General features: G+C 32.4%; 1 protein-coding gene across 5 annotated transcripts in view; it reads right to left on the bottom strand.

Annotated features, from left to right (window-relative positions):
• LOC145664675 (uncharacterized) overlaps window positions 1–25,442 on the bottom strand; it is a 43,969-nt gene extending 18,527 nt beyond the window's left edge. Inside the window, exons 1-3 of one of the 5 annotated variants that reach the window (XM_081731525.1) lie at window positions 25,204–25,442; window positions 9,730–9,977; window positions 3,109–3,594 (exon numbers count right to left, since the gene is read on the bottom strand). In XM_081731525.1, the coding sequence (XP_081587651.1) occupies window positions 3,109–3,335 (227 nt within the window). In that variant the 5' untranslated portion in view covers window positions 3,336–3,594; window positions 9,730–9,977; window positions 25,204–25,442. The remainder of the gene's footprint in view (window positions 1–3,108; window positions 3,595–9,729; window positions 9,978–25,203) is intronic. The other 4 variants (XM_081731529.1, XM_081731526.1, XM_081731528.1 and 1 more) reach the window with 4 other exon arrangements.
• Window positions 25,443–25,727: the final 285 nt, after the last annotated feature.

Genomic DNA, 25,727 nt, shown 5'->3' with positions numbered 1-25,727 from the left:
TTTTGTCTGTTCGTGTTGTATCCTTTTTTAATGAACGGTTATTTTTTTGGCAATATATACTTGCGGCGTTTGTTATATTCAAAGAACTTCTTGCATTGAGTTTTTACTTTATTTCTGTTATTTTTAAGAAACAAACAACCCAATAACTCCCATGTATGCTTACGTCAGCGTGATCCCTCTTTTTATCAGTTTTTTTCTTTCAACTTTTAAATTGCCGTACTCAGAAGTTCAAAAGACTAATTATATAGCTAATCCTATGAAAAAAGCAAACTATAATGTTCCTTTCCTTTCTTCTTCGCTGAAATCCGGGACATTTAAGTATCCCAAGAAACATTTTCGGGACGGAGATCCTTATTCCGAAACGGTACTGGATTTTCCGGAAGGAATGGCAACATAATAAGTATTACATCGTTCCCTAGATGGTTTTGGATCGAGATGAACATCATAATCTCGCTTAAAGCAACTTGCTGTTTAATTGATAATTCTGGAAACTTCTTAAAATAATGTTTGATTTACTTTGTCACTTGTAATATGTTAATCATTAGGCAAAATTAGGAATTTGTATAAAATATAACAATTAGTTTTGTTATTAGCGAATTAGAAATAAGTTCTTGGTCCGATTGCAATTATAACAGTAATATATTACTTTGAGATTTAAATTCATTTCAAAAATAAATTTATGGCTCTCAGTGGTAGTTTATGGTGGTAGTTATGGTATTAAAATTTTGCTGAATTGCAGCTAAGATCCTCAGATCATAGGCTGCAATCTAATTGGAAGGTAAAATTTTCATTAAAAGTGAAAAATTGAATGAACCTATTGGGCTTCCTAATTTGAAATCGGTGGGAAATAGTGTGAGTGGTTCTTAAGGAATTTAAAAGTTATTGTGAATGGCTTGAGTTATGAACGAATTATTAAACTGTAAATAATGCATTTTTTATTAGATTATTCTGATTTGAAGCTAGTACGCCATTCAATGTAACTTTTGTATTTGCTATTTGTTATCGCTCTCCGATATGAATTTAGAACTTTCACAGTCGTTTTCAATCTGCGATTCATAAGCATAGATTCAAGTTGAATTTTGCTTATTTGTTGTAACAATTAAATCAATTACAGAATTCACTTACAAATTATTTATAAATTGATAATATCATATTTGATACTATTATTGAACAATTTCAGGCCTTGGATTACCTGGCATGAAACAGTTACTTATAGATATTAAAATTAACAAGTTTCCACTTTTGTTCAATCAAATTGAACTTAACCAACACATCATTAATTATTATCCTATTTGTAGGGGAAGTATATTCTCCTTCCTTCCAGCATGCTCTTTTGTCTTTCCGGAGGCAAGGCGTGCGTGTAACTTATTCATACCTTATTTTTTTTTAAAGTATATACGTTACACTTATGGCTTATTAGGTATCACATTCAATTGATAGATGGATTTGAGTCGTGATGAACATCATAATACCGCACATAACAGCAGTTTGATATATTGCTTAATAGCAGTATTTGTGGAAACTTTGTAAAACGATGTTTGATATACTTTACTTCCCTAACATCACAACAACTGTTTTGGTAGGTGCAATTACAAGCTCTCGAAATTGCACAATTTTAACAGCACTGCGAACTTAAAGTTTTTACCTTATCTCATAAACTGCTTGAGATATTAATTTGCTGTAATTGTAACATTCACATCTCTTAAAAATTATCATCTGTGCACTTGGGCACCTACTTATATAAGCTGCTCCTTTCTCTCTCTCTCTCTCTCTCTCTCTTTCGAAATAAAGACTTTTGAATGAAACAGAGGCCAATTTTTAATCCCTTTTAACTTTTTCCATATTCCCTTGAGATCCGCCATTTTATGATAATAGTATTATACACTAAAGTACTTCGGATGTACAATGTTCCTTTGTCTCACTTGCGCTACTACTAATTTCTTTTGTAGAAGCAAACAAAAATTTGCGAATTTAAGATATTGTATCTTCATTATTTTGCAACAGTAAACAATAAATGTAACATTGTGTTTTCATCTAACATCTATATTTCAAATATATAATAACGCATCAGTGTCATTTGAAAAAAAAATGTTGGCAATATTGCTAACTTTGTGGTATTACAGGGTGTGCTAAGATGTTCTCCTCCTGATATGTACATGATACAAAATTTCAAAGTTTTTCTGTCCATTACTTTAAAAGTTACAAGGGTGTATCAAGATAAATGATCCACCCTGTTTATATAATTTATTGGTGTGTTTCGTTCCTTAGGTTCTATTACAAAGGTGCTCTTTGTATAAAATTATGTTAGTTTCAACACGAGTAAATGAATGAATAAATATAAATTTTTGTGTTACATTTCAGTTTGGTGAGTTAAATCAGTGTAAAGTTTTGCGAATCAGTGAATCCTAACTAACTAACTCTATGGCCTATGGAACCCGGAGGTTCAGTGCCGCGTTCACAAAAGCTCTCCACTGACTTCTATCCTTAGCTAATTGCATCCAGTTTCTACTTTGTATTCCTATCTCTACGAGATCCATCTTAATATTGTCCTCCCATCTGCGCCTAGGTCTTCCTAATGGTCGTTTTCCTATGGGTCTACCAGTCAAGACTTTGAAAGCGTTTCTACTCAGTGAATCCTGCTGTTTAATATAATACGTTTTAGGGAACTTCGTTTCAATATAATAAATAAACCTCCTATTGCATTTAGTGTTCAAGAATATTACTGTCAAGTATTCAATTGTTAGCAGATCTAATATTTTGAAATATTTTGTTTGTGAAATTGGAGATTGAGTGTTCTACATAACTGCCCACTCACAACAACAATCACCCACCTGTATATCCGTGGGTAAATGCTAACACTCGGCGCTTGACGTATGGATGAGATTCAAATTAATTTGCTGGTATATTTGGAAATTATTACAACGCCAAAGGGTTCACTCTTTCAAAGCAAAATAATCGATTATATCCCCTTATCTGTTAAACTGTCCGTGGTTCCATTACACTAGTTTAAGATAAACTAACAAGTGAGTGTTAGCAAATTTTCCAATTGCTCAAAAGGAATATTAATATAAAATGTAGCTCTGAAAAAATGAACATATGTAAACGTACCTGAGTTCCTCAGCATTGCTATCTAATTCTAGACAATTATTTTCTTGAACGTTCTCTTCTGTCGTTTTATCTATAAAACTAGATAGGTAATTATTTGACCCCTTAGTAGTGTGTATATCATTAACAAATTTTGTATTTAAATCTGTCGAGTTACTGTGCACAAAGTTGTCAGCTGTAGGAAAGTCAGACGTATAATAAGACTCCAAAGTATCACTTAAAGAGCACATTTTAGTATCATTATCATTCTCTAAACCACTTTCTTCCTCTTCCTTACATTCAAATTCTGACGTACAAAATGAAGGAAAGGGGTCCTTACATTCCAGCTCATTAGTATTTTAATCATGTTGTTCACAGTTGAAATCTTCAATAAACTCATTTTCTGTTTTCATTTCAACTTTAACGAAAGCAATATCCAAAGAATCGAAAGCCATTTACGTTGGAAACTTGAAAACTTCAACGCTCAGTGTTTGACAAAAACAAGCAATTCTGAAAGCATTAAAGATCACCAATTATTATAAAACATTATAATCAACTAATCAAGATTTAAATAATTCTAACCACACTACAGTATCAATGCTAAAAGAGAAGATAATCTCATACAGTATTCAGATAAATGTTACCACAATGGAAGAACTTCAAAGCAATTATGACATACTTTCTGAAAAAGCGTAGTCATTTGATTCCAATGTAGTAGTATTGAATTAATTTTACAATCTCCATCTTATTTCGATTCCTCTTCAAAGGTTACTTTAGATATCTAAGATAGCTGCTGAACTATACTTCAAAAAGCTATTACTTTTGTAGTTAATTTGGATTATATAATTGTTCCAATTTGGCTGGTATGGAATAGCAAGTAAATATCCTGCTTCAAACTAATCTGGTTTTAAAAACTCAAATATCTTCTCAATTACAATAACAGTTGTAACATATAACTACTAAATCATCAACAGGGCAAACTCAGTCATATAGAATTTTTCCTCTTAAATGTTTGAATTCATTACAAGATGCACACTTTACAATCCGTGTACCCTACACACTTTACAACTTTTCCAAGCTGTGAGGGATGTAACAATTTCTTAAAAAACTAAAATCGTAAATCTAATAAATTTTCGTTTCTTAAAAATACAGGCTGTCGTAAGTTTTTTTTATATGGCAACAACTAATACACTTAGTTTGTCGCCTTATTGATCGTAATCAAGTAATATTTTCCCAACCTGATAAGATTTTACGTACATTAAGCGGCAGTAATAATCGTTGATCTTCATGCTGCAGGGAAATAAGTTTATATACGAACGTATATATTTCTGCGTGAATGATAATTGAAAAAGTAATTTAGATTTAAGATCAAAACAATAGATTTGGCGAAAGTTAACATCAACAAACTGCAATTTAAGTCCCAAACATCAAGATAGATTTTATTTTGGCAATTAGACTCATTGAAAAGAAACAATTTCAGGGAGATTATGCTGATTATTGAACTCTTTAAAATGCACTGTGCCGAAAATTATGCATACAATTAACTTATATTAAATCACAAGAACGTACGATGCAGTTCTTGTTAACGAAGGGGAAAAAAAGGTACAGAAAAATAAATAACTGAAAAGGTCGGCCAAAAGGTAAGATACAATACGTTTTAATTCGGTAATCGTAAACACTATGAAGTTCTGTAGGTGGAACTATTGACTTTACTATCTAATCTATACCTAACTTTTCTCTCCTGTTTTTCAGATAAGATACTATTGATGATCATCGTGCAGTGAATGAACTACTCTAGAAATCAAAGGATAACTCAGCAACATCGATTTATATTAATTAGAAGCCTATGGGAATACTACTGAATCGAAGTCACAAGTTTCGACGCAGTTATTGTAGAACCTGGAAAAAATGTTAAAAGCCACAGTCATTGATAAACTCGTCCAAACAGACAGATCATGTAGAATATCACGAAACAGACCATGTAGAACACATATATAAAAGAGGGTTTATTACAGCTAATACGATTGGGATAGAGAAAGCAATGTGCTTACTAGATCTCATAACTCTTGGTAATGGATATGATTAATACAGGAAAAAGCTGACTGTGAGTGATGATCACTTGCACTTTGTCTACAGATCATCCAGAATGCTATCATAGAGTAATCATGTGTCTTATACCTGCCTGTTTCATATCGCTCAGACAACTGAAGGCTAATCTACATGACAAATTGTTTCGATATGACAAAAAGTTCATTGTGTGTGTAAAATGGGAGTGTAATGACCAAACTTAACATTTTTTCGAACGTCGGTTTGCGTCACGGAAATAATTGCATTAATACAATGATACATTTCGAACACATCTTCGGTAACATTGACCTTCTAACTAAAAAATTCAATGTCTCTACTAACCACTAAGGAGGTATAGTGGATTGTGCTTTACTTTTCGACCGATCTTTGTATAATTGAGAATGTAGTATAGAACGTTCAATTTTGAATTTCGGTAAAGGTAGATAATGATATATTCGTTTCCCATCATTTTCTCTCATATTCTCATAGTGTAATTTTTGCGAGAGAAATTAATTTACACTATATATTTGTTTATTTTAGCTGAATACACAAATATTATGAGATGATCATTAAAATATTCGACTTTATAAAATATTTTTCGTTTGAGATTTACGTAGCTAAAAATTTGAAAAATTAATATTCTGAAATTTACGTTGCTAAAAATTCAAAAACGTGTGCTGAAATTTCTAACAAGAATCAAGTGGAAAATTTAATAAAGTTCAACGCAATTGATGTAATATATATTTCTCGGCTAAACAAAGGTTGTACTTAAGTCACCTACAAATTTTCTCTGACATTATTGTTCTGTGCTTTTGATATCAAACGTAACACTAAATGCACATTAAAACTTCAAAAATTTGGTATTTATGATATTTGAAGTTAACGAGGCCTTATGATTCTATTCATGGAAGAAAATACGGAAAAACCCAGTAAACAGTATGTACTTTTATAAGTCGCCAAAATATACAATATTTTCTTCGTAAAATAAGAAAACGAAATTCGTTGAAAACAGGAAATACATCGGTAAATTCATATGTGCGACCATTACAATAACCAAATTGTTCTATAAGTTAGTATATATCTTATAAATTTACTTTTATAGTACACAGGGATAAAGTAAACAAATGAAAGAACTTAGGCTAGGCAATATTTTAGATTTGTTTCATAACTTATGATTATTCTCCCCAATTCTCAAGGAATGGGGAAGTCGATTGTGAAAAGATTAGTTATTACACTGACTGAATTAAAAGAAAACATGTACTGATAATTCAAGAATATGATGAACATATCTCTTCTAATTTTAATTTGTGAAATAAAGATCACAAATGTAAATGATTTTCTTTACAGAGATTATACTGACTCGAAGCAATAAACAGTTGTTAATAATTAAATGGGAGACAAAAAGTACTCTACTCGAAATTTTACGAGAATAAAAGAGAGACTTTTTGTTGTGCTCAAACTCCCACGAATTGTTTACATTGGAAGTACGTTAGTTTGTTCCAGGTCTTATTGTTTTCCGCTCATACAAGTGTTAACTTATAATAATTGTGGCTTATATCTTCAAACGATCCCTCATGCCTTGGCGTGTTTTTTTAATTTAATAAATATTGAGTAGTTATTTCCTCAAGATGCCCCAGTTAGAATAATCGATAAATGATATCTGATATTTCACTCAATATTTCAATATTCGTTGAATAAATCTATGCAATTACTAATTAGAGAATACTTTTCTGAATTTATAAATAATTTATAATGAAGTTCGTGTTTGCTTTTAACAACAGAATGAAATTATAATGCGTGTTACTCGAATTTGCATGTGGCATTAGCCAATAAGCTCGCATTGCTCTGTTACTGAACCTTCAGGCAGGAATCTTAATCACTCGTAACTGATTTTGTTCGTATTTCTGAACAGCTATCAATGATTAGATTCCTTCCTGAAAGTTTAGTAACAGCACACTGCGAGTTTATTGGCTGATGCCACACGCCAATTCGGGTGACGCTGACTATAAAAGCCTAGTCATGAAAGGAATCTCGTATGCGAGAATAAAAATGTCAATTACACTGTTCAACAACGAAAATGTAAATTGAACAAAATCAGCTAATTCTTATTGATTTTGTGGTGCTGATCACGAATTTGAAAGTTATTTTCGAATATTAGCTCTACTTTTCGTTTTACAGGCATGTCTAATAATAACGCTTTAAAAATAAATATATTCGCTTCGTTTGGGGTAAAATGTTACACTGATCCGGCAACACTGGAGAAACTATATGAACGCTTGGTTTCATTGTCTTTCTTATCTCAGTAGTGTTCTGCTATTGTTAGAAAAGACAGGTTTAGTGCAGTTATCAGAGTTTTCGGTGTGACGTTTGTGTAGTGCAGGACATAAAAATACAACTACAAGTACGCAAAAATACTGGTATTTCGAATGTATATTCTTAAATAGTTGTCGGAACTATTTCAAGTGACATTTTGAGGATTTCAATAAACAAAAATGCCGCGAAATTGTGTAAACAGTGCGGATAGCTTCTGCTACGTGTGTGGGGAAGTGACATTTTCCTCACAAAAGCAGACTATAACACCACTAATAAGTTAAGCCTACCAATATTACTTTGGTTGTAAAATTGGAGACCAAGATAAATCTTGGGCACCCTACATTGTGTGTAACACTTGTGCCAGCAATCTAAGAAATTGGATTAATGGGAAGGGGCGCTTAATGCCTTTTGCAGTGCCCATGATTTGGAGGGAGCCAAGCGACCACATAGAGACTTATTTTTGTATGGTTCCTTCCGTCAAGAAGGGAATTTCCACGAAGAAGGACTACTTCTTCCTGACGCACCTAAAGAATATGATCTTTTTTCTGATGATGATCAAGAAGTTGAAGCTCCTGAATGAAGTACTTCGAAGGACCCTACGTTTGTTGTAGAAGAACCTCCATGTGAACCACATAGACTTATTCAAGAGGAACTAAGTGATCTAATCAGAGACTTGGACCTCTCGAAAAGCAAAGCCGAAATTTTAGCGTCACGCTTAAAGCAATGGAATTTATTGCAGGAAAAAGTAAATATTTCAGTGTATCGGAATAGGGAGATGTTCACTTCATTTTTTACTATGGAAGAGACACTTGTGGCATGTACAGATGCAAATGGTCTCATGAGGGCACTTAAAATTAATTACGAACCTACGGAGTGGAGGCTCTTTATAGATTCGTCCAAGGTGAGTTTAAAGGCAGTGCTTTTACATATTGGAAATGAACTTCCTTCAATTCCTGTAGGTTACGCAGTTCATATGAAGGAATCTTATGAAAACTTGAAACGTTTACTTCAAGCCATTAAATATTACGATTTTCAGTGGCTCATTTGTGGTGACCTTAAAGTAATAGCACTGTTGCTAGGTATGCAGTTAGGGTATACAAAGTATTGTTGCTTTATAAGTGAATGGGACAGTAGATCTCATTACCGCAAAAGTGATCGGAGTACCAGAGAAACTCTTCAGCCGGGAGTGAAAAATGTGCAACATGAACCACTGGTAGATCGTAACCGAATTTTGCTTCCCCGTCTACATACTAAATTAGGTCTTGTGAAAAGTTTTGTTAAGAGCATGAACCAAGAGGATGAGGCCTATAAGTACCTAAGAGGACAATTCCCTCGATTAAGTGATGCCAAAGTTAAAGAGCGTGTTTTCATAGGGCCACAGATTAGGCAACTATTCAAAGATCACAAGTTCGACGAAATTCTCCAAGGTGAGGAGAAAGCTGCGTGGGAAAGCTTGAGTGTTTGTTCACAGTTCTTGGGAAGACACCGAGCAACAAATTACAAACAACTGGTAGCAAAGTTGTTATTGTGCTACGAAAATCTTGGTTGCAATATTTCTCTGAAACTCCACTTTCTTCATTCACATCTAGACTGCTTTCCCGAAGATTGTGGAGCAGTAAGTGACGAACATGGTGAGCGTTTCCATCAAGATATTGCAGCCATGGAGAAGAGATATGAGAGAAAGTGGAGTTCTAACATATTGGCCGACTACTGTTGGACTATTGCAAGGGATGCTCCAGATGTAACCTACAAAAGGCAAGCCAAGCGAAGACGCTCAAAATAAAATAAACATAATCCTGTACAAGGGATCACTTGAAATTTTTGTCTACATTGCAGTGTAGTTCTTGCACAAAAAGGTATTTGTACATATTTTTCATGTTTTGATGTTAATACTGATTTTTATTACGGAATTGTTAATGTTTAACTTGACCACGGTTAGTTTATTTTCTGTATCGCTGTGAAACTGGTATTTGCGCAATCTTGAAAAAGGAAGTAGAAGGGTATAGAAAGCTATAGGTTAGGGTACTTTTTAACTCCCCAGTTTATCATATCACAGTGAAATAGATAAAAAAAAGTGAAATGTAGGTTTTTACAAGGATTTTGCTTAAATGTTCTATAAATATTAATACATTTGTATATATACAGCTACTGTTGTACAAGGGCGCTTTTTTCACAACCTGAGCTAAGAAAATTATTCTATTATCATTTCTTTTCATATTATGCTTAAATGAATGTAAAAATCGCAATTTCAAAGAATTTACATACTTTCGATCAAAATTTGTTGAACAGTGTTATCATTGTGTTAAATGAGCAGGGTTTTTTTTTCAGCGTCTCTTTTATATATAGGAGCAGGTTCGGAGATCCGCGGAATCAGTCTTACAATGCGAGAAACTCACTGGTCAGATTGTTATATCTTGGTAGGGATCCATCTTGATCTAAGCATGTAGCTTCCACTATGTTCAGACAAGACATGTCTGTCTTCTAGAAGGCACAGCACACAGCTAAGTGGAAATCTGCAAAAATTGAAGTAAAAATTTTATCAGTACATGATTGCCATGAATTGAATTATTTCTTCTAGTGTCACTAGATCACAAGTCTACGGTGGGACTTGACGGGATTGTAATGAGATATGAGAGGACGCTACAGCTTCCCACTCAGTGGCCGGTTAAGAGAAAACCAGACAACTTATCTTGTTTTGTGGACTTTCTCTTAACAGTTACAAAACTGGATTCCGAAATTGCCAGGTTCGAGTCCCTAAATACCCAATAGGACAGAAAATTCGTGTCCACCTTTAGTAGTGTATTCTCTCTTGTTCATAATGAAGAGTTGTGAGATCAGATTTAAATTTTACAAAAGAAATTGATTATTCGATGAAACGTGTTAAACATCAAAGGATCAGTTTAAACTAGTCTGAAAGAAAGACGATACATTGTTAACCTGCCTAACCTTTCTTTAGAAGAAAATTAGAGAAGCCAGAATCCGATATAATAGAAACTCGGAGAGACAATACTGAAAATAGTCCTAATTAAGTTGTTTACGCACGCCAGATCAAACATACAGCTCAAATATTTCGGTTTGTGTCAACAGTGAAATGCATATTTTAAATATTTGAAATTAAAATGATATGTTGTTTGTCATAAAGGTTCCAACAAATTATTTCAATTCTATAAGTAATATATATAGAATTTCAATTCTATAAGTAATATATATAGAAAAGACTTTTTGTTAACTTACGATAAAAGATAAACTATTTTCTTAAAGTAACTGACCGTTTGCAGAAAACTGCACAGGGGTGACAGATTTATGCAACAATAACATTAAATTGTTATAGAGACATGAACTAAAAGTAATTTTGTACTTTTTTAAATATATAAATCAATTATCCTGTTATATAGTTAGGTGATAAAAATTCATCTCCAATTGCAATGCAATGTCACGCTAGTCAATAGTAAAAGTGTGTCTGTTTAAAAAAAATATCTACCTTTGCCAACGTATTGCTAGCAGATTTACCATCAGTAATATTCAATTGCCCAATTAGTGGATATTTAGAGTCATCTTTAAAAATTCAAGTAACTTTAGACCCGATTTTTCCTCCAGGATTACACCCATATGGTTTACAGTTATGCAATGAAATCTTTTCAAGATCAATGAACATAGTTATTTCAGAAATAAAAATTATACTGTATATAATGAGAAAATATAAATTTTTATTATACAACAGATTTGGACATAATTCAAATTGGAATTATCAAAATCTTCTTGCCCATCTCACAATATGATATATCGAAAAATAACAAGGGGATAAAGGACTGAACAAACTCGAGAATATTCCTAAACTTTTGTGTTAACAGAATCATCTAGGCTGCAAACGAAATCACAAATGACAAATAGTAGACTTTGCTATTTTAATTAATACTGCGAGTTTGCAAAATAACCCACAAAATGTGAATACTGACACGTAACATACTGTAAGCTTACATATCACTCGATAACATAGACAATGCAGCATAAATTATTTCCCTTAAAGATTATTGATCTCCTCGAAATTGCAAAATTTGAAATTGTCGTTCATCCTATGTTATTACATGAGTACACTAGTTGTCTTATGGATGTATAAAACGGATTTGTAATAATATTCCAATGTGCCTGCAATGCCTTACACGTGGATTGTCTCAATCAGAAAAATGTCGGAGTAATTTTTGCTAGGGAAGTCATTTTGTCCCTTACTAAGTACTAGATAAGCACTCAGAGACCGTTATTTTTGTTCCTACAGATAATATTAAATTTACAATATATGATAATTTTACGATTATTATTATTTGCAAAAGAAGCGATCAGAAAACGGTACAAGAACGATAGTTTGCTTTCACTTTGCCATTATGACTGGAATTTCTACTCCATAAAGTAACTCGAAAAAAAAGACAAAACATGCTTTAAAAATATATTGCAATATTCTCAGATTATTTGCTCAAGAAACGTCGAATGTATATAGAATTATGCACTTTGAAAACAAGATATATATATATATTGATAAGTTCATTACAAAAGATACTGATCCTTATTATCAAAGTATTGTTCCTTCGTACGTCAAGATGCATGTTCTTTTATGCGACGATCACCTAATTCTTAAATAAAATCACATTCTGAAAAAGAAGTGCATGTTAAATTAAAAATATCTACTGTACATGTGAAAGCAGTAGACGGATGTCTTAAATTAACGCACTATTAGATAGTGCTAATCTGTTTAGTGACCGTATGCTATTATTTCATAGTACGCAAATCACTCATGAAAAAATGACTTCATTTGAATGAGGAAAGAGTTGCCTACGAAATTCAGAAGAGTTCTAGAAGTCGTGTTTGCTAGTACATACTGTTCCTGGGATGATCAACTATTTGTGCTTCGTAGTAAGTACATATAGTTCGGAAGACACTAGCATAGCTACCGTTTTAAATGTGGAGATTACTTCTCTAAAAAGCCATTTCCACTGATCTGATACATGATGTACCCAGACTGTTCAACTGACCGAAAATCTTAATGATCTTCTTATGATAAAGCAAACAATTTTATTTTAAATTGAGCAGATGTAAAGTTTTGCCTTGTAATGCGCCGCTATTGTATAGCTACAACTCAGCGCATTACTTAGCATTTGTGCAAGGAAAATTTGGACACTGGTCTGTATCCTCAGATACTAAAATTAAAATATACATGAAATTTATTTTTTCGAATCGTTATTGATAAAGAAATTGCGATAAATTATATAGTAAAGAGACATTTTGTGAGTTAATATGGATTATAGTAAAATGCCTCGTTAAAAAACGTGTGTGTCTCGGATCGAACGTCGAAACTTGACCAATTGTAGTTTGTACTTTCATATTTTGTGTAAATCTAATATATCAGATGACATAATGTGCAGTCGTTGTGAAACAGCGTCCTATAGATTATTATGTGATTCCTACATATAGATGCATTGAGATGAAGATTTTATTTTTCTCTTATTAAAACAGCTTTCTACGAATTACAACGGTTGAAAATTGATTTTAATAGTGAAATATGGAAAATGAATATACAGCAGATATAAATAATATCATATGTGATAAGTGTATGCTAATTATAATGTATAACTTGATGAACAGGTTGTTAAAAGAGAGTTCGGAATTGATCTTCAATTAAACGATTACATAACTATTAATATACTGTTTTTTTTTTTTTATTGAATAATGCATCATCAATTTGACATCCCAAGGAATTATAGGCTGCTAGTTGACCTGATATAGTATTCTTTACTGTCGAAGTCTCAATCAGCACCAGAACCTAAAATATGATAAACTATGAATTGTAATAACCCTTCTAGAGAGAAGTGAAAGACGGGATATAACAGGCCCTCAAGAATAATCCTAAACAGAAATAGAGGAAAATAAGATAACTGACGCTGACTGTGTCGGGGAAAAGACAAATTGAGAAAATATTTATACATATATATGTAACACACTAACTCGAACTATTGAAGCAACTGATATTTACATTTGGATTCAAATATAAAATACAGCGCACAATAAACAGATCAGAGTAAAGTAACTCTAATTTCCTATTGTGTCAAGTAGCATACACAATACATTAATCACTTTCGATACAATGAAAGGATATAATAAATATAGTGGAGTGTCTAGAATCGTAAAGAATAAAGTCAAAGAGAATTTCGGATTGAACGACAAAAAATAAATAAAGACTTACTTGGTTAACAAAATACAGTCTAGATGTTTCTGCTACAGATTTCTTCAGGAATTACAAAAACGATTATCTTTTTTTCAATTGAAATTAAATAGACGCTAAATTTAGTACTAGGGAACGAAATAATACAGTAACTTTACGTAAGTTCTTCTTTGTAGTCTATAATTTCGTTTATTTTCGAAGGACTAATAACTATCTTAAATTTCATTTCCTTCTCTCGTTGCAAAATTTCAAGGTATTCTTACCCACATTATCTTCTGTATTAGAATACAACCGGCAGAAACTTGTTAGCAAACACATTTAATATATTTAAAAAAAATAATGTTTGTTGCATAGAGAAGCATTTTAATTAAACGCAGATTCTACACATTCCGGTTATTCTAGCAGATTCTACACATTCTGGTACTAATAATGCTTTAATTGTTCATTAAAAAAAATAAGTAATTTGTCGTTTTTATATTTATATTCGACCCAAACAAAAATATGCTACTTGAGCTTTCGCGTGGCTCTAGGATTGAGTGTGCATCTACGGGGCGAAAGACCTGAGTCGATAGGAACTCATATGGTTCTGATCCAGCATTCTGCTATAGATTCACGTCTCACGTATCATCAGTATTTTAGGAAAGGTCCACTCCAATTCAAACCACAACCAAAAATATACTTAAAATAGATCTTCATCTATACGTATTACATATTTCTGAATGTTACTAGTAGACTAATGTAAATAAAAATTCGATGGCTTGAAAAATGTCTTCAGAAAAGCGATAATGATTGTGCCCAAATCCATACGAAGACATATTGAACTCCGGAAATGCAATTGCAGAGAATCGTGGGAGAAATAAACAATTACTTAACTTTAATAATGAAATTTAGAGAACTATGCTTGCTTTACTATAAGAAATTGCATTAGAGGTAGATACTTCAAAAACTAGAATAGATTCGCTTGTTCTATAAAAATTGTACAGGGTATATAGTCTTTTAAATAGATTTGGAGTGTTCGGGTTAGATTATGTTACAAAGAGGACAGATAAGAACAAGACGGTCAAAATGTTCACATTGTGGGAAAAAAAATAGTCTACTTCCAATGCCAATTATCAGAAATCTAATTTCGCAGAACATCCATAAGTAAAGAAATAAGATAATGAAAACAATACAAAGGATTGAGCCACTTTCTATTCTATGAAGCAACTCTGAACATTCTAAAATATCAATAAGATGTTCAAACTAGCATTGTTAGCAAATACTTTCCGCAACTAAGACTTGGTTGTATTTACCCAATACCCTACTCGTTTTCATCCCTTCTTTTCTATTTTTATACATGTTGATGTGATATGAACATTGTCTCGTATATCTGTACCCTGAGAATAACGGAAAGTAGAGAATGAAATAAATCTGTCTAAAGTACAGTAGGAGGAATGCTTTTTGAAGTTCGTAAAATAGAATAAAGTTCAATCCGTATGGAGAAGCACGCAGACAGTTCAAACTTACAGAAACCTGTGTTTTCCTTCATTTGGTTGTGCCTGACAAATCTGTATGCCATACTATTCTATTCTACAATAGTTTACTAATCTATTCTGCGTAAGAGAAGGCTAATCCGTTTTATCTTACAAAACGCAGAGGTAACGTTAAAAGTTGTGTCTATTGGGTAACTTTAAATCATTACAAAATCCTGTAACTCTCAGTCAATAAGTCCATTGTTTCAACACACACAACCTGTTTTAGAGAGAGGGCAGCCTTACATTCAAGAAATATTATCTTATCTTAGCACGGGATGCTCATACTGCCTTAGAAAATATTTCTTAAGTAAGGTGTTGTACTGCACGGTGCAGAGTGATTTTAGAAAGGTTGAGAGAAAAAGAAGGCAAGAGTTTACTGGATCCAATTCATGTGACCTGGTTTTCGGAACAGTTCAGGAAGAACAGAACCCAACCAACCCCTGCGGGACTTCTAGTCCGTTTCTACTACTACTACTTAATACTATGGAGTCACTGGTCGGCACAAACTAAACTCTTCCCGAAAAAGAATAACCCCTTAAAAATTACTAACCAACATATATGAAAAATGGCGGAAAGTGTAGTGTTAGATGCAGTTAAAGCTGGAGAAGATGTATCTAATAATGAAGAAATAACTTGTGGTAGGTGTAATGGAATATCAAGAAATGGAATTCAGTGTTCAATCTGTAAGAACCATTTTTATTTTGGTAAAATCATCGGTGTAAGTAATGAAAAACAGTCTCAAATTTGGAGTTGCGTTCTGTGTATAAATGAAACAAAAGACAATCAGCGTAACACAGGAATTGTTGATTCGATGTGTTTGGAAATTTCCAAACTACATGAAGAAATTGAAACACTCCGTGAAACTGTGATGTTATTAAGGGAAGATATGTGTACACTAATGAACAAAGACCAGAAGTGCCTGAAATCAACAGTGTGTGAAAAGCAACATCAAACTACTTGGAGTAACGTTGTCAGAAAGTGCACGAACACAAACAGTATTAAAAATAATCCTCCGCCGCTAGTCAAATCATCGCCTCAAGATAATCAGGAAAGACAGAGTAAACCAGCTCGTGTAGAGAAACCGTCCGGGAACCAGAAGGTTAATCCAGTGCGCGACAGAAGAAATATTTTTACTCAACAAGAATGTTGTACAGTAGTGCAAGGTTTAAACAATAAGTGGTCTACAGTCAGATCAAAAACCTCAACTAATAAATCTGTTAATACCTCTGAACAGAAAATTGCTTATCAACAGTATCAAGTAAGTACCCAAAATAGATTTAGTGTATTGAATTCTGATGAGTTGAATGCATCAGTTAAGCATTCGGATACTACATTAACCAAATCTCAGTGCAAGGTGCAGAGGACCAGTTTAGGTAGGTACAAGGGAACTCAAAAGAACGAACTTTAGGTTAAAATCCTGTACGCCTGGTAAAACTATTATTGTAGCTGACAGTCATACTCGTGGTGTAGCTTCATATTTAAATGAAGAGTTAACCAATGTAACTGGGTTTGTGAAACCAAATGCCAAGCTGAATGAGGTAGCAGCCTCCTATATTGAAAGTAGCAAAGAAATGACGTACAAAGATACAATGGTAGTGATTGGTGGTACTAATGATGTGGCAAGAAATGAAGCGGAAGATGTAACTAGAACATTGCGCGAAATCCTCCCGATGTTATTACATACAAATGTGATTGTAGTCACAATACCCTTTCGCCATGATCTGAACAATCTGTCTTGTGTAAATTTAGCAGTAAGCGATACTAATAGTAAGATTTTTAACTTATGTAAAAATTTCCATAATGTAAAAGTTTTGGATATTCAGAATATTCCTAGAAGTTATCATACAAAACATGGGCTACATTTAAATGGTACAGGGAAAGAGTATTTGTGTAGTAAGTTAAAGGAAATGATAACTGCAAATGTAGCTTATAGTATAAATTCCAATGCAATTCCGCTTTCATATAAAATAGATGATGTAACCAATGTGCAAAGTAATGTAGACAATGTATGTACATAGGGGCCGAAGGTAATGTAAACCGTTATGATGAAAGACTCAACTATGTGGACAGAATTTGTTTAATACAGAAGACAGATCATAAGGTAGATCATAAAGATGAAGATTCTAATAATGACGTTTTAGTGCAAGGGCAGATTAGCAGTAATGTTAGTAATATGTATTATCCGGTAATAGAACTAACTGAAAAAACGAAGGTTGATACATATAAGAAACGTACTGTAAATAATAGGGAAATACCATGTCCAATACGACAATCAAACAGAATTAGAAATCCTCCTTCTAAGCTCAGTAATGGTGATTTTTTGTGTGTAACATTGCACAAATAGATGGTAAATATCAGAATCAAGGTACGAATTCGAACAAATTAAAACTTAATTTGAACACTAGAAATCAACAAAACACGTCAATATGTAAAAATATGGATCAGCCTAAAAAGAAATACGATAATAAAATTCCTAGTAATAAAAATAACCCACTGACACACTTCCATGAAAATACACTAGGTTTTAATACAGATAAACTACTCCAATTAACATTACAGTTACGTGATTAGCACAAAGATGTTGATATTATACGTATAACAGAACATTAGCATAGAGATGATGAGATTGACTATATTGCAATTCCAAACTTTACCTGTGCAGCAAGATATTGTAGAACTAATTTATCAAGAGGTGGATCATGTATTTTTGTTAAGAATGAAATGAAAGTAAAAAAGTGTATTGTTTGAAAAACTTAATGAAGAAAAACAGTTTGAATGTTGTATAATAGAGATACCTTTGCAAAAAATATGTATTATTTGTGCGTATAGGACGCCCGACAGTAACATTGAAATATTTATCAATAAGATGGATAAAATTTTGGCGTATTTTCATGTTAAAAAATACTTTCCAATTATTGTAAGTGATTTGAATGTAAATTTTCTAAGTGAAAAACTCAATGAAAGCTTTGAATCTTTACTTCAAACATACAACTTAAATCCCACAATTAAATTACCTACAAGAATAACAAAAAACTCAGTATCTAACATTGACCAGATTTTAGTAAATCCATTAGTCATGAATTATGATTCAGAAGCTATAAATACAGGTTTTTCAGATCATGAACCGCAAATTGTAAAAGTAAACATTTTAAAACAAACACCTGCAACTATAGAGAAACCCAATGAAACACCTATAATAACGAGATGTTTTAGTTCAAATAATATTAGTTATTTTGTTTATTTGCTTAGCTTGGAGACGTGGGATGATATTTATGAACTAACCGACGTGAATGACGTATATGAGAAAATATATGATACTGTAAAACAGTTTTGAAGTAGCATTTCCAATAAAAAATAATTTTAGTAAAATAAAGAAGAAAAACATAAAATGGATTACACCTGAAATCTTAAAAGCAAACATGGTAAACATACAACTAAATAAAACTAGGAAGCGTTACCCTACCGGGATGAATGAATTAATTTACAGACACCACAAAACTAGTTATAAAAAACTGTTGAAGATAGCGAAACAAAATTATAGCAGTAGGAAAATTCTTCAGTCACACAATAAAACAAAGGCAACGTGGAAAATAATTAAAGAAGAGCTCAACATGCAAACACGTAGTACCCATATAAATAGCATAATTTATGAGGGCGTGAACATGACAAATCCAAAGGACATAGCAACGTCTTTTAATAAATATTTCACAAATGTAGGGCAAACTCTTATTTAAAACAAAGGAACTTGTAAAACTAACTTATCGGAACAAAATTAAAAAATGTGATAAATCTATATTCTTGAAACCAGTAAGAGAGAGTGAAATAATCATCATAATAAAACAAATGAAAAATTCGAATTCGGCTGGGTCGGACGAATTATCTAACAATTTAGTAAAAAGTTGTTACAAATATTTAGTTAAACCATTATGTTATCTCTCAAATATTTCAATCGCCACAGGAACCTTTCCTGATAAACTAAAGATTGCTAAACTTAAACCTTTGCACAAAAAAGGTAAACTCAATGAAATAGAAAACTATAGACCGATATCATTGGTACCCATCATACGTAAAATTCTGGAAAAAATAATGTTCAATCGGATTATGGATTTCATTAATAAATATTCTATTATACCCAACACACAACATGGTTTCTTGAAAGGTAAATCTACTAAGACAGCAATTTTTCATTTTCTAGAAAACTGCAGAAAGTTACTGGATGAGAAAAAATTATTTATAGGAATATTTTTAGATCTAACAAAAGCCTTCGATTTAGTAAATCATCATATATTGCTAGAAAAACTTAGTTGCTATGGTATTAGAGGCTTAGCAAATAAATGGTTTGAATCATACCTTAAAGATCGGAAACAAGTAACTGAAATCACAGGAATAGTTAAAAATAAAAATCAAAAATGTGTGTCAAGTGAAGAAACTATTAATCGTGGAGTACCACAAGGATCAATTCTAGGACCACTTCTTTCTTCTTTATATAAATGATCTTTCTGGAAGTATTAATAGTTCATGTTTGACTTTATATGCAGATGATACAAACATAATAGTTAGTGGGAAAGATGAATGCGAATTACCTTCAAACTGCCAAACGGCAATGAACCAACTTTCAAGTTGGATGAATAAAAATGACCTAATCATTAATGTAAATAAAACATGTGCCTTAAATTTTAACAATGGTAAAAGTAATCAAGCCAATTCAATAATAAAAATAAATAATAAAACAGTTAAATATGTAGAAACTACTACCTTTCTCGGAGTTAAAATATCTAATAATTTCAACTGGGAACCACACATAGAACAGGTAAGAAGTGAGCTAAGCAAACTATGCTGTGCGAAAACAGCTAAGTGTATATATTACTCAAATTTTCATTCTACAATAAAATATGGCTTGATGTTCTGGGGAAATGTACCTAAAAGTATTACTATCTTTAGGCTACAGAAGAAAGTAGTAAGAATACTTGAAGGAGTAAAATGGAACTCTTCTTGCAGAAATATTTTTAAGGAATTTGGAATAATGACTCTTCCCTCAATGTATTTGTTCGAAATATTAATGTATTGGAAAAGACATAGTAGTGAATTTATTGTTAACAAAGACATTCCCAATTATAACGCAAGAAGTAAAGACGACATTCACTTGCAAGCACATAGGACAAATATATACAATAAATCAGTTACACACAAAGGTACTCTATTATACAATCTACTTCCATCATGTATAAAAAATCAGGTCTCGGTCAATAGCTTTAGATCCAAACTTAAAAGGTACTTGATAGAACATTGCTTTTACTCGGTTGAAGAATATGTAGAAAATAATTCGTATACGTAAAAGTAAATGTATACTAAGTAAATTAATGAAACCATACGAATCTATATGTAATAATAGTATGTATGTTTATGTATAGTGGTATATATATATAAATGACATGTCTAATTTCGTTGTATGACGATGAACGGATGCAATAAATTATGATTATGTCCTATGAAGGCACTAAAAATCATTAAAGTTATCTACAAGACAGAGAAGGCGCGTCATCGACGGTAGGTAGATGCATTAACAAGGATAGTGAAAAACACTTTCTATGGAGTGAAAGCACATACCTTGCACACGACACAGATTTGTGACACTCCTATATGATAATTTAATACTCTGCCTTCACATGCCACTCCCTTCACCATGTCTTTTTGTGAAGAAGTACTACGTGGTAAAGAGAACTATTTGCGTTTCGTATTTTTATCATATTAATCATATAGATATATTTTGCTTACATGTACTTATCCTTGTATATGTTGATTTCTTTTACAATTCTATTTTAAAATCAAGTAACATATTTCTTCTGTAGATTTTTCAAATTTATGCCCCCTTAAAATACCATAGCACATACCGTACCACAAAATGTTGATTCAATAGGCCTACATTAGAAAGCACGGACGCACGAAGGAATTTATTTCGAGAAAATCAAAATTCAATCTGAGGATAAATTTTACTAAAATTTGTAAAATTATCCCAAAAGTTAGACTAAGTCTACACAAAAGACAAATGTCTAGGGTACAGTTCTGACGCCCCCCGCCCCGTCCCTTTTGTACGTCCCTGTCAATGAAAACAAATTTCATGCTTAGTATCAGCACTACGTCTGGCGAACTGGTATTCGCTGTAAGAACATAAATATGTTAATTATGTGCAGTTTTACTACATAGACCCATAGTAAAAGTAGTGATAGGAGTAGTAGTAGTGATGGGAAAATTCCCAAAAATGGGAATATTCTGGGAATTTATGTACAAATATAAGAAAACTGCATTCTATTACTATATTATGATTTCAAACTAAAATTTGTTTTCATCACAGTATAGTTATTACTGTTGCCTCCAGAGGATTCTTTAAAATGTACGTTAAGAACAGTATTGTGTTATTTTATTAATATTTTATGTTTCTTTAGAGACTACACATAAATATATGTTTAATTACATCTTTCATGCGAGTAAATATGCAAGAAAAACATTTGGTACAGAAAGTCCACATAACTTTACACCGCTAAACAGTTTAAATTTATATGTAAGTGGATTTTGAAAATTTGACCCTACTACTAATATAATATTAAATTTCAAAATGTTGTTAACAAAATAGGTTGTTAACTGCTAAAAAACACACGTAGTCTCTCGAGAAATTTGTAAGGTTGGCAGTGCATGGGATGGCATATATAAACAATGTTCATTTGAGATACACTGTGCTTTGTTAGTGTGTACTATTAAATCTCTAATTTAAGAAGATAGACTATTTCGAATATTTATGGTGTTACAAAAATTCTCCAACAACGCTTGGTACATGAATACACACGTAAAAGAAAGCTAATCCTAATTAACACAGGTCCGGAAACACCGGTACTAATGAAACATCCTGAGAAGCAAATCTAATTTTGATAAGAAAACATTAAATTTTAAATGTTTATGTATTTACAACTACAGAGATTCGTTTATTCAATATATGATTCTTCCTCAGAGAACGAAATTCGTGTCAGAGAGAACAGACAGACCGAAGTCTATTACTAATGGTAGTTCGGGGTGTATTGATAATACATTACCTCTATCTCTATAGAATTTCTAGATAATTTTAAAAATGGTTCCTTGTTATTATTTATGAATTGATATTTTGCTACTTTTGAGTGCAAATTAAAACAGACTTTAAAAAATTATATTAATTAGTTAATCAAAGTACAACCAACGAATTTCATTTTTTTTAACCTCCAAAATATTAAAACTCTAAAAGTAAATAATAATAAATGAAAATACTCATTGTTTTTTTAATAATTTGGAAAATAAAGTAAAGAAATGGAAATAAATTCCTTCCCGAGAATTTATATGCCAGGGAAAAAACCCGGGAATAATCCCACTCTCCATCGCTAAGTAGAGTAGTGATGGGTAAATTCCCGGGAAGATTTTTTCGGGAATATTCCCAAAAATGAGAATTTTCCGGGAATTTATGTACAATCACAAAGAAAATTGCATTGTATTATTATATTATAATTTCAAAGTTAAATTCGTTTTTATATCACAGTATATTATTACTGTTGTCCCCAGAGGAGTCTTAAAAAAGTATATTCTGAACGATATTATGTTATTTTATTATATTTAGATAGTACGCATAAATGGATATTTATTTACAATCTGTTCTATGAAAGTAAATATGTTTCAAAAATGATATATTAAGTCCACATACTTTTAAACCGCTAGTTTAAATTTACATTTAATTGGATTTTCTAAATTTGACTCTATTACTGATATTACAAAAATATTAACTAACTAACTAAATCTAACTCTATGGCCTATGGAACCCGGAGATTCAGTGCCCCAAAAGCTCTCCACTGACTTCTATGCTTAGCTAATTGCATCCAGATTTTACTTTGTATTCCTATCTCTGCGAGATCCATCGTAATATTATCCTCCCATCTGCGCCTAGGTCTTCCTAACGGTCGTTTTCCTATGGGTCTACCAGTCAAGCCTTTGAAAGCGTTTCTACTTTCTTCCATTCTAGCTACATGACCTGCCCACCTAAGCCTCCTAGACTTGACGACCCTAACAATGTTGGGTAAACCGTATAAACTATGTAGTTCCTCGTTATGAAGCTTCCGCCATTCCCCATTCTCGTTCCTCTTGGATCCAAATATTCTTCTCAGGATCCTGTTCTCAAATACTTTCAGCCTATGTTCTTCCCTCAGAATAAGCGACCATGTTTCGCAACCATACAGAACAACAGGCAAGATTATCGTTTTATATATTTTAAGCTTCAAATTCCTCGACAGAATTCGCGACGACAAGAGATTTTGAACCGAATAGTAACACGAATTCCCTGCTTTTAGTCGACATTCAATTTTTTCGTCAATATGATTTTCGTCTGTTAATATTGATCCTAAATATTTGAAAGTATCCACTTTATCAAAAGTATTATTTAATATTTTAACGCCTCCACAATTTGCCGTATTACGGTCCCGACGCACTTCCATGTACTTAGTTTTCTCTGCATTTACTTCTAAACCCATGTCCCTGCAAGCGTTTAATAAGATCTCTATTATAAACATATTAAATTTTTAAATGTTTTAAACAAATTAGGTTGGGTAACTGCCAGAAGACACATGTCCCACTATTTTGTCAACATTTGCGCATAAACATGCATGTTCACATTATTTGCAAGATACTTTGCTATCTTTATAATTTTGCATGTAACATTGCCACACACGACCTTTCTTCTTGCCCATTTCTCGAAATTTCACGCGTTAATTCAGATGTAAAAGAAGTCCGAGTACTTCTTCAGAAATCCGAGTGAGAGAGAGGAGACAGACCTACGTCTATTACTAACGGTGGTTCAGGGTTTATTAACAGTAGTTCATCTCTATTTCTACATAATTCTACATTTCTTTACAAAATGAATTCTTTTCATCATATGCAAATTAGTACTTTGCTACTTTTGGCTATTCTTTAGCTTTGGGGGGCCAGTTTTTGCACCTATGCGATATTCTATTCCGATGCGGTTGTTTTATGGTTTCATACGTTAAATTACTTTACCAACATTAAATTCAGACAGCATTGTCGAGCGAGCGTAAGCGAGTGAAGGCGGGTTAGAGCCCTGCAGGGCACGTTGTTTTCCATCTTCGTTACCAACAATTCACTTTCTTTTCTCACATAAATCACTTCCACTTACTTTTACGGTTTGTACAAATTCCCTACTGCCCTACAAAAATTGTTTTCGATACTTTCTTGACTACTTGAACACCACTATAAACTCATTTCTTCCGTAAATCATCCTATTTTTGCTAGCTTTGACCCCCCCGACCCCAATACTAAGCAATTACCCTACTTTTTAGTGCAAGTGGAAATGCAACTTTAAAAATCATATCATTAGTTATATAAAGTACATTTAAAGAATTTAATTTTTTTTTAACCTTCAAATTCTTTAAAACCTAGAAGTAAATCATAATATATTAAAATAAAGTAGTCATGTGTTCTTACAATTTGGAAGATAGGGAAATGGAAATAAATTCCTTCCCGGGAATTTATAGGCCAGGGAAAAATCCGGGAATATTCCAATTTTTTAAATTCCTTCCCACCGGGAATATTTCCAGTGCCCATCACTAAGTAGGAGTAGGGGTAGCAGTAGTAGGAACGGGTTAGAAGCTTCGTAAGGGTTCGTTGGGTTCCGTTCTCGACATAAAATGGGTAAATTAAATACCTCCCTAAATTTTTGCATCATTTTACAATCTGTGGATCCGTATAGTAGAACTACACCGTTAATTATATTTCAGAACGAAAATTAAAAAATATAACCAAAAACAAATAATTACAGAAAAGTAACTAAAGAGCAAAATTAGAATCCGGTTGCCAATATTTGAACAGACTTAGGGGTTAATACAGTTTATGGAAGCACATTTTTTTTAAAAAAAAATTTGCGGAAGAAACAACAATTATTATTTACAAAAAACAACAAATAAGAATTTCAAAAATATATGAGGATCTTACCCGTACCATGCGAAAAACGCGAGAGTATCTGCACTTGTAAACATATAAAACATGCTCAGTGTTGCAAACACTCAAGGAGTAAAGTGGCTAAAATCAATAGCTAAAAGTTGCCAGAAATGGCTAGAAGAAGAGCAAGCTTTCGCGTTAAGACAAAGTCAAATATATTCGATTCCTATAATGACATAGCAAATCTCCGCCAACAGAAATAATGAATGTCATCGTTATCTTCTTGAAGTCGAGGCTGTGTTTGTTTCGTTTGCTTGTCCCGGACTGCTTTTGTTTCAACTAGTTCTAAAACTGTTGCTGAAATTTCGTATAGAAAACAGTTGTGCTACCATACAACAGTATGTTGTATACTTGTATTTTTTATTGTATATTTGTATTCTCTTTTATATTCGAGTAATATTTGGTTTATAAATATGTATAAGCCAGTTTATTTTATAGAAGAAGAAAAAGAAAAATAATATAAGATTATTATATATATTTTTAATATATATAATTGAATGTTTACAGGTAACTAAGAA

Source organism: Thermobia domestica, chromosome 11 (assembly GCF_964235325.1).
Source record: "Thermobia domestica chromosome 11, izTheDome1.hap1.1, whole genome shotgun sequence".
Lineage (NCBI taxonomy): Eukaryota > Metazoa > Arthropoda > Insecta > Zygentoma > Lepismatidae > Thermobia > Thermobia domestica.
This window is presented reverse-complemented; position numbering and strand designations above follow the sequence as displayed.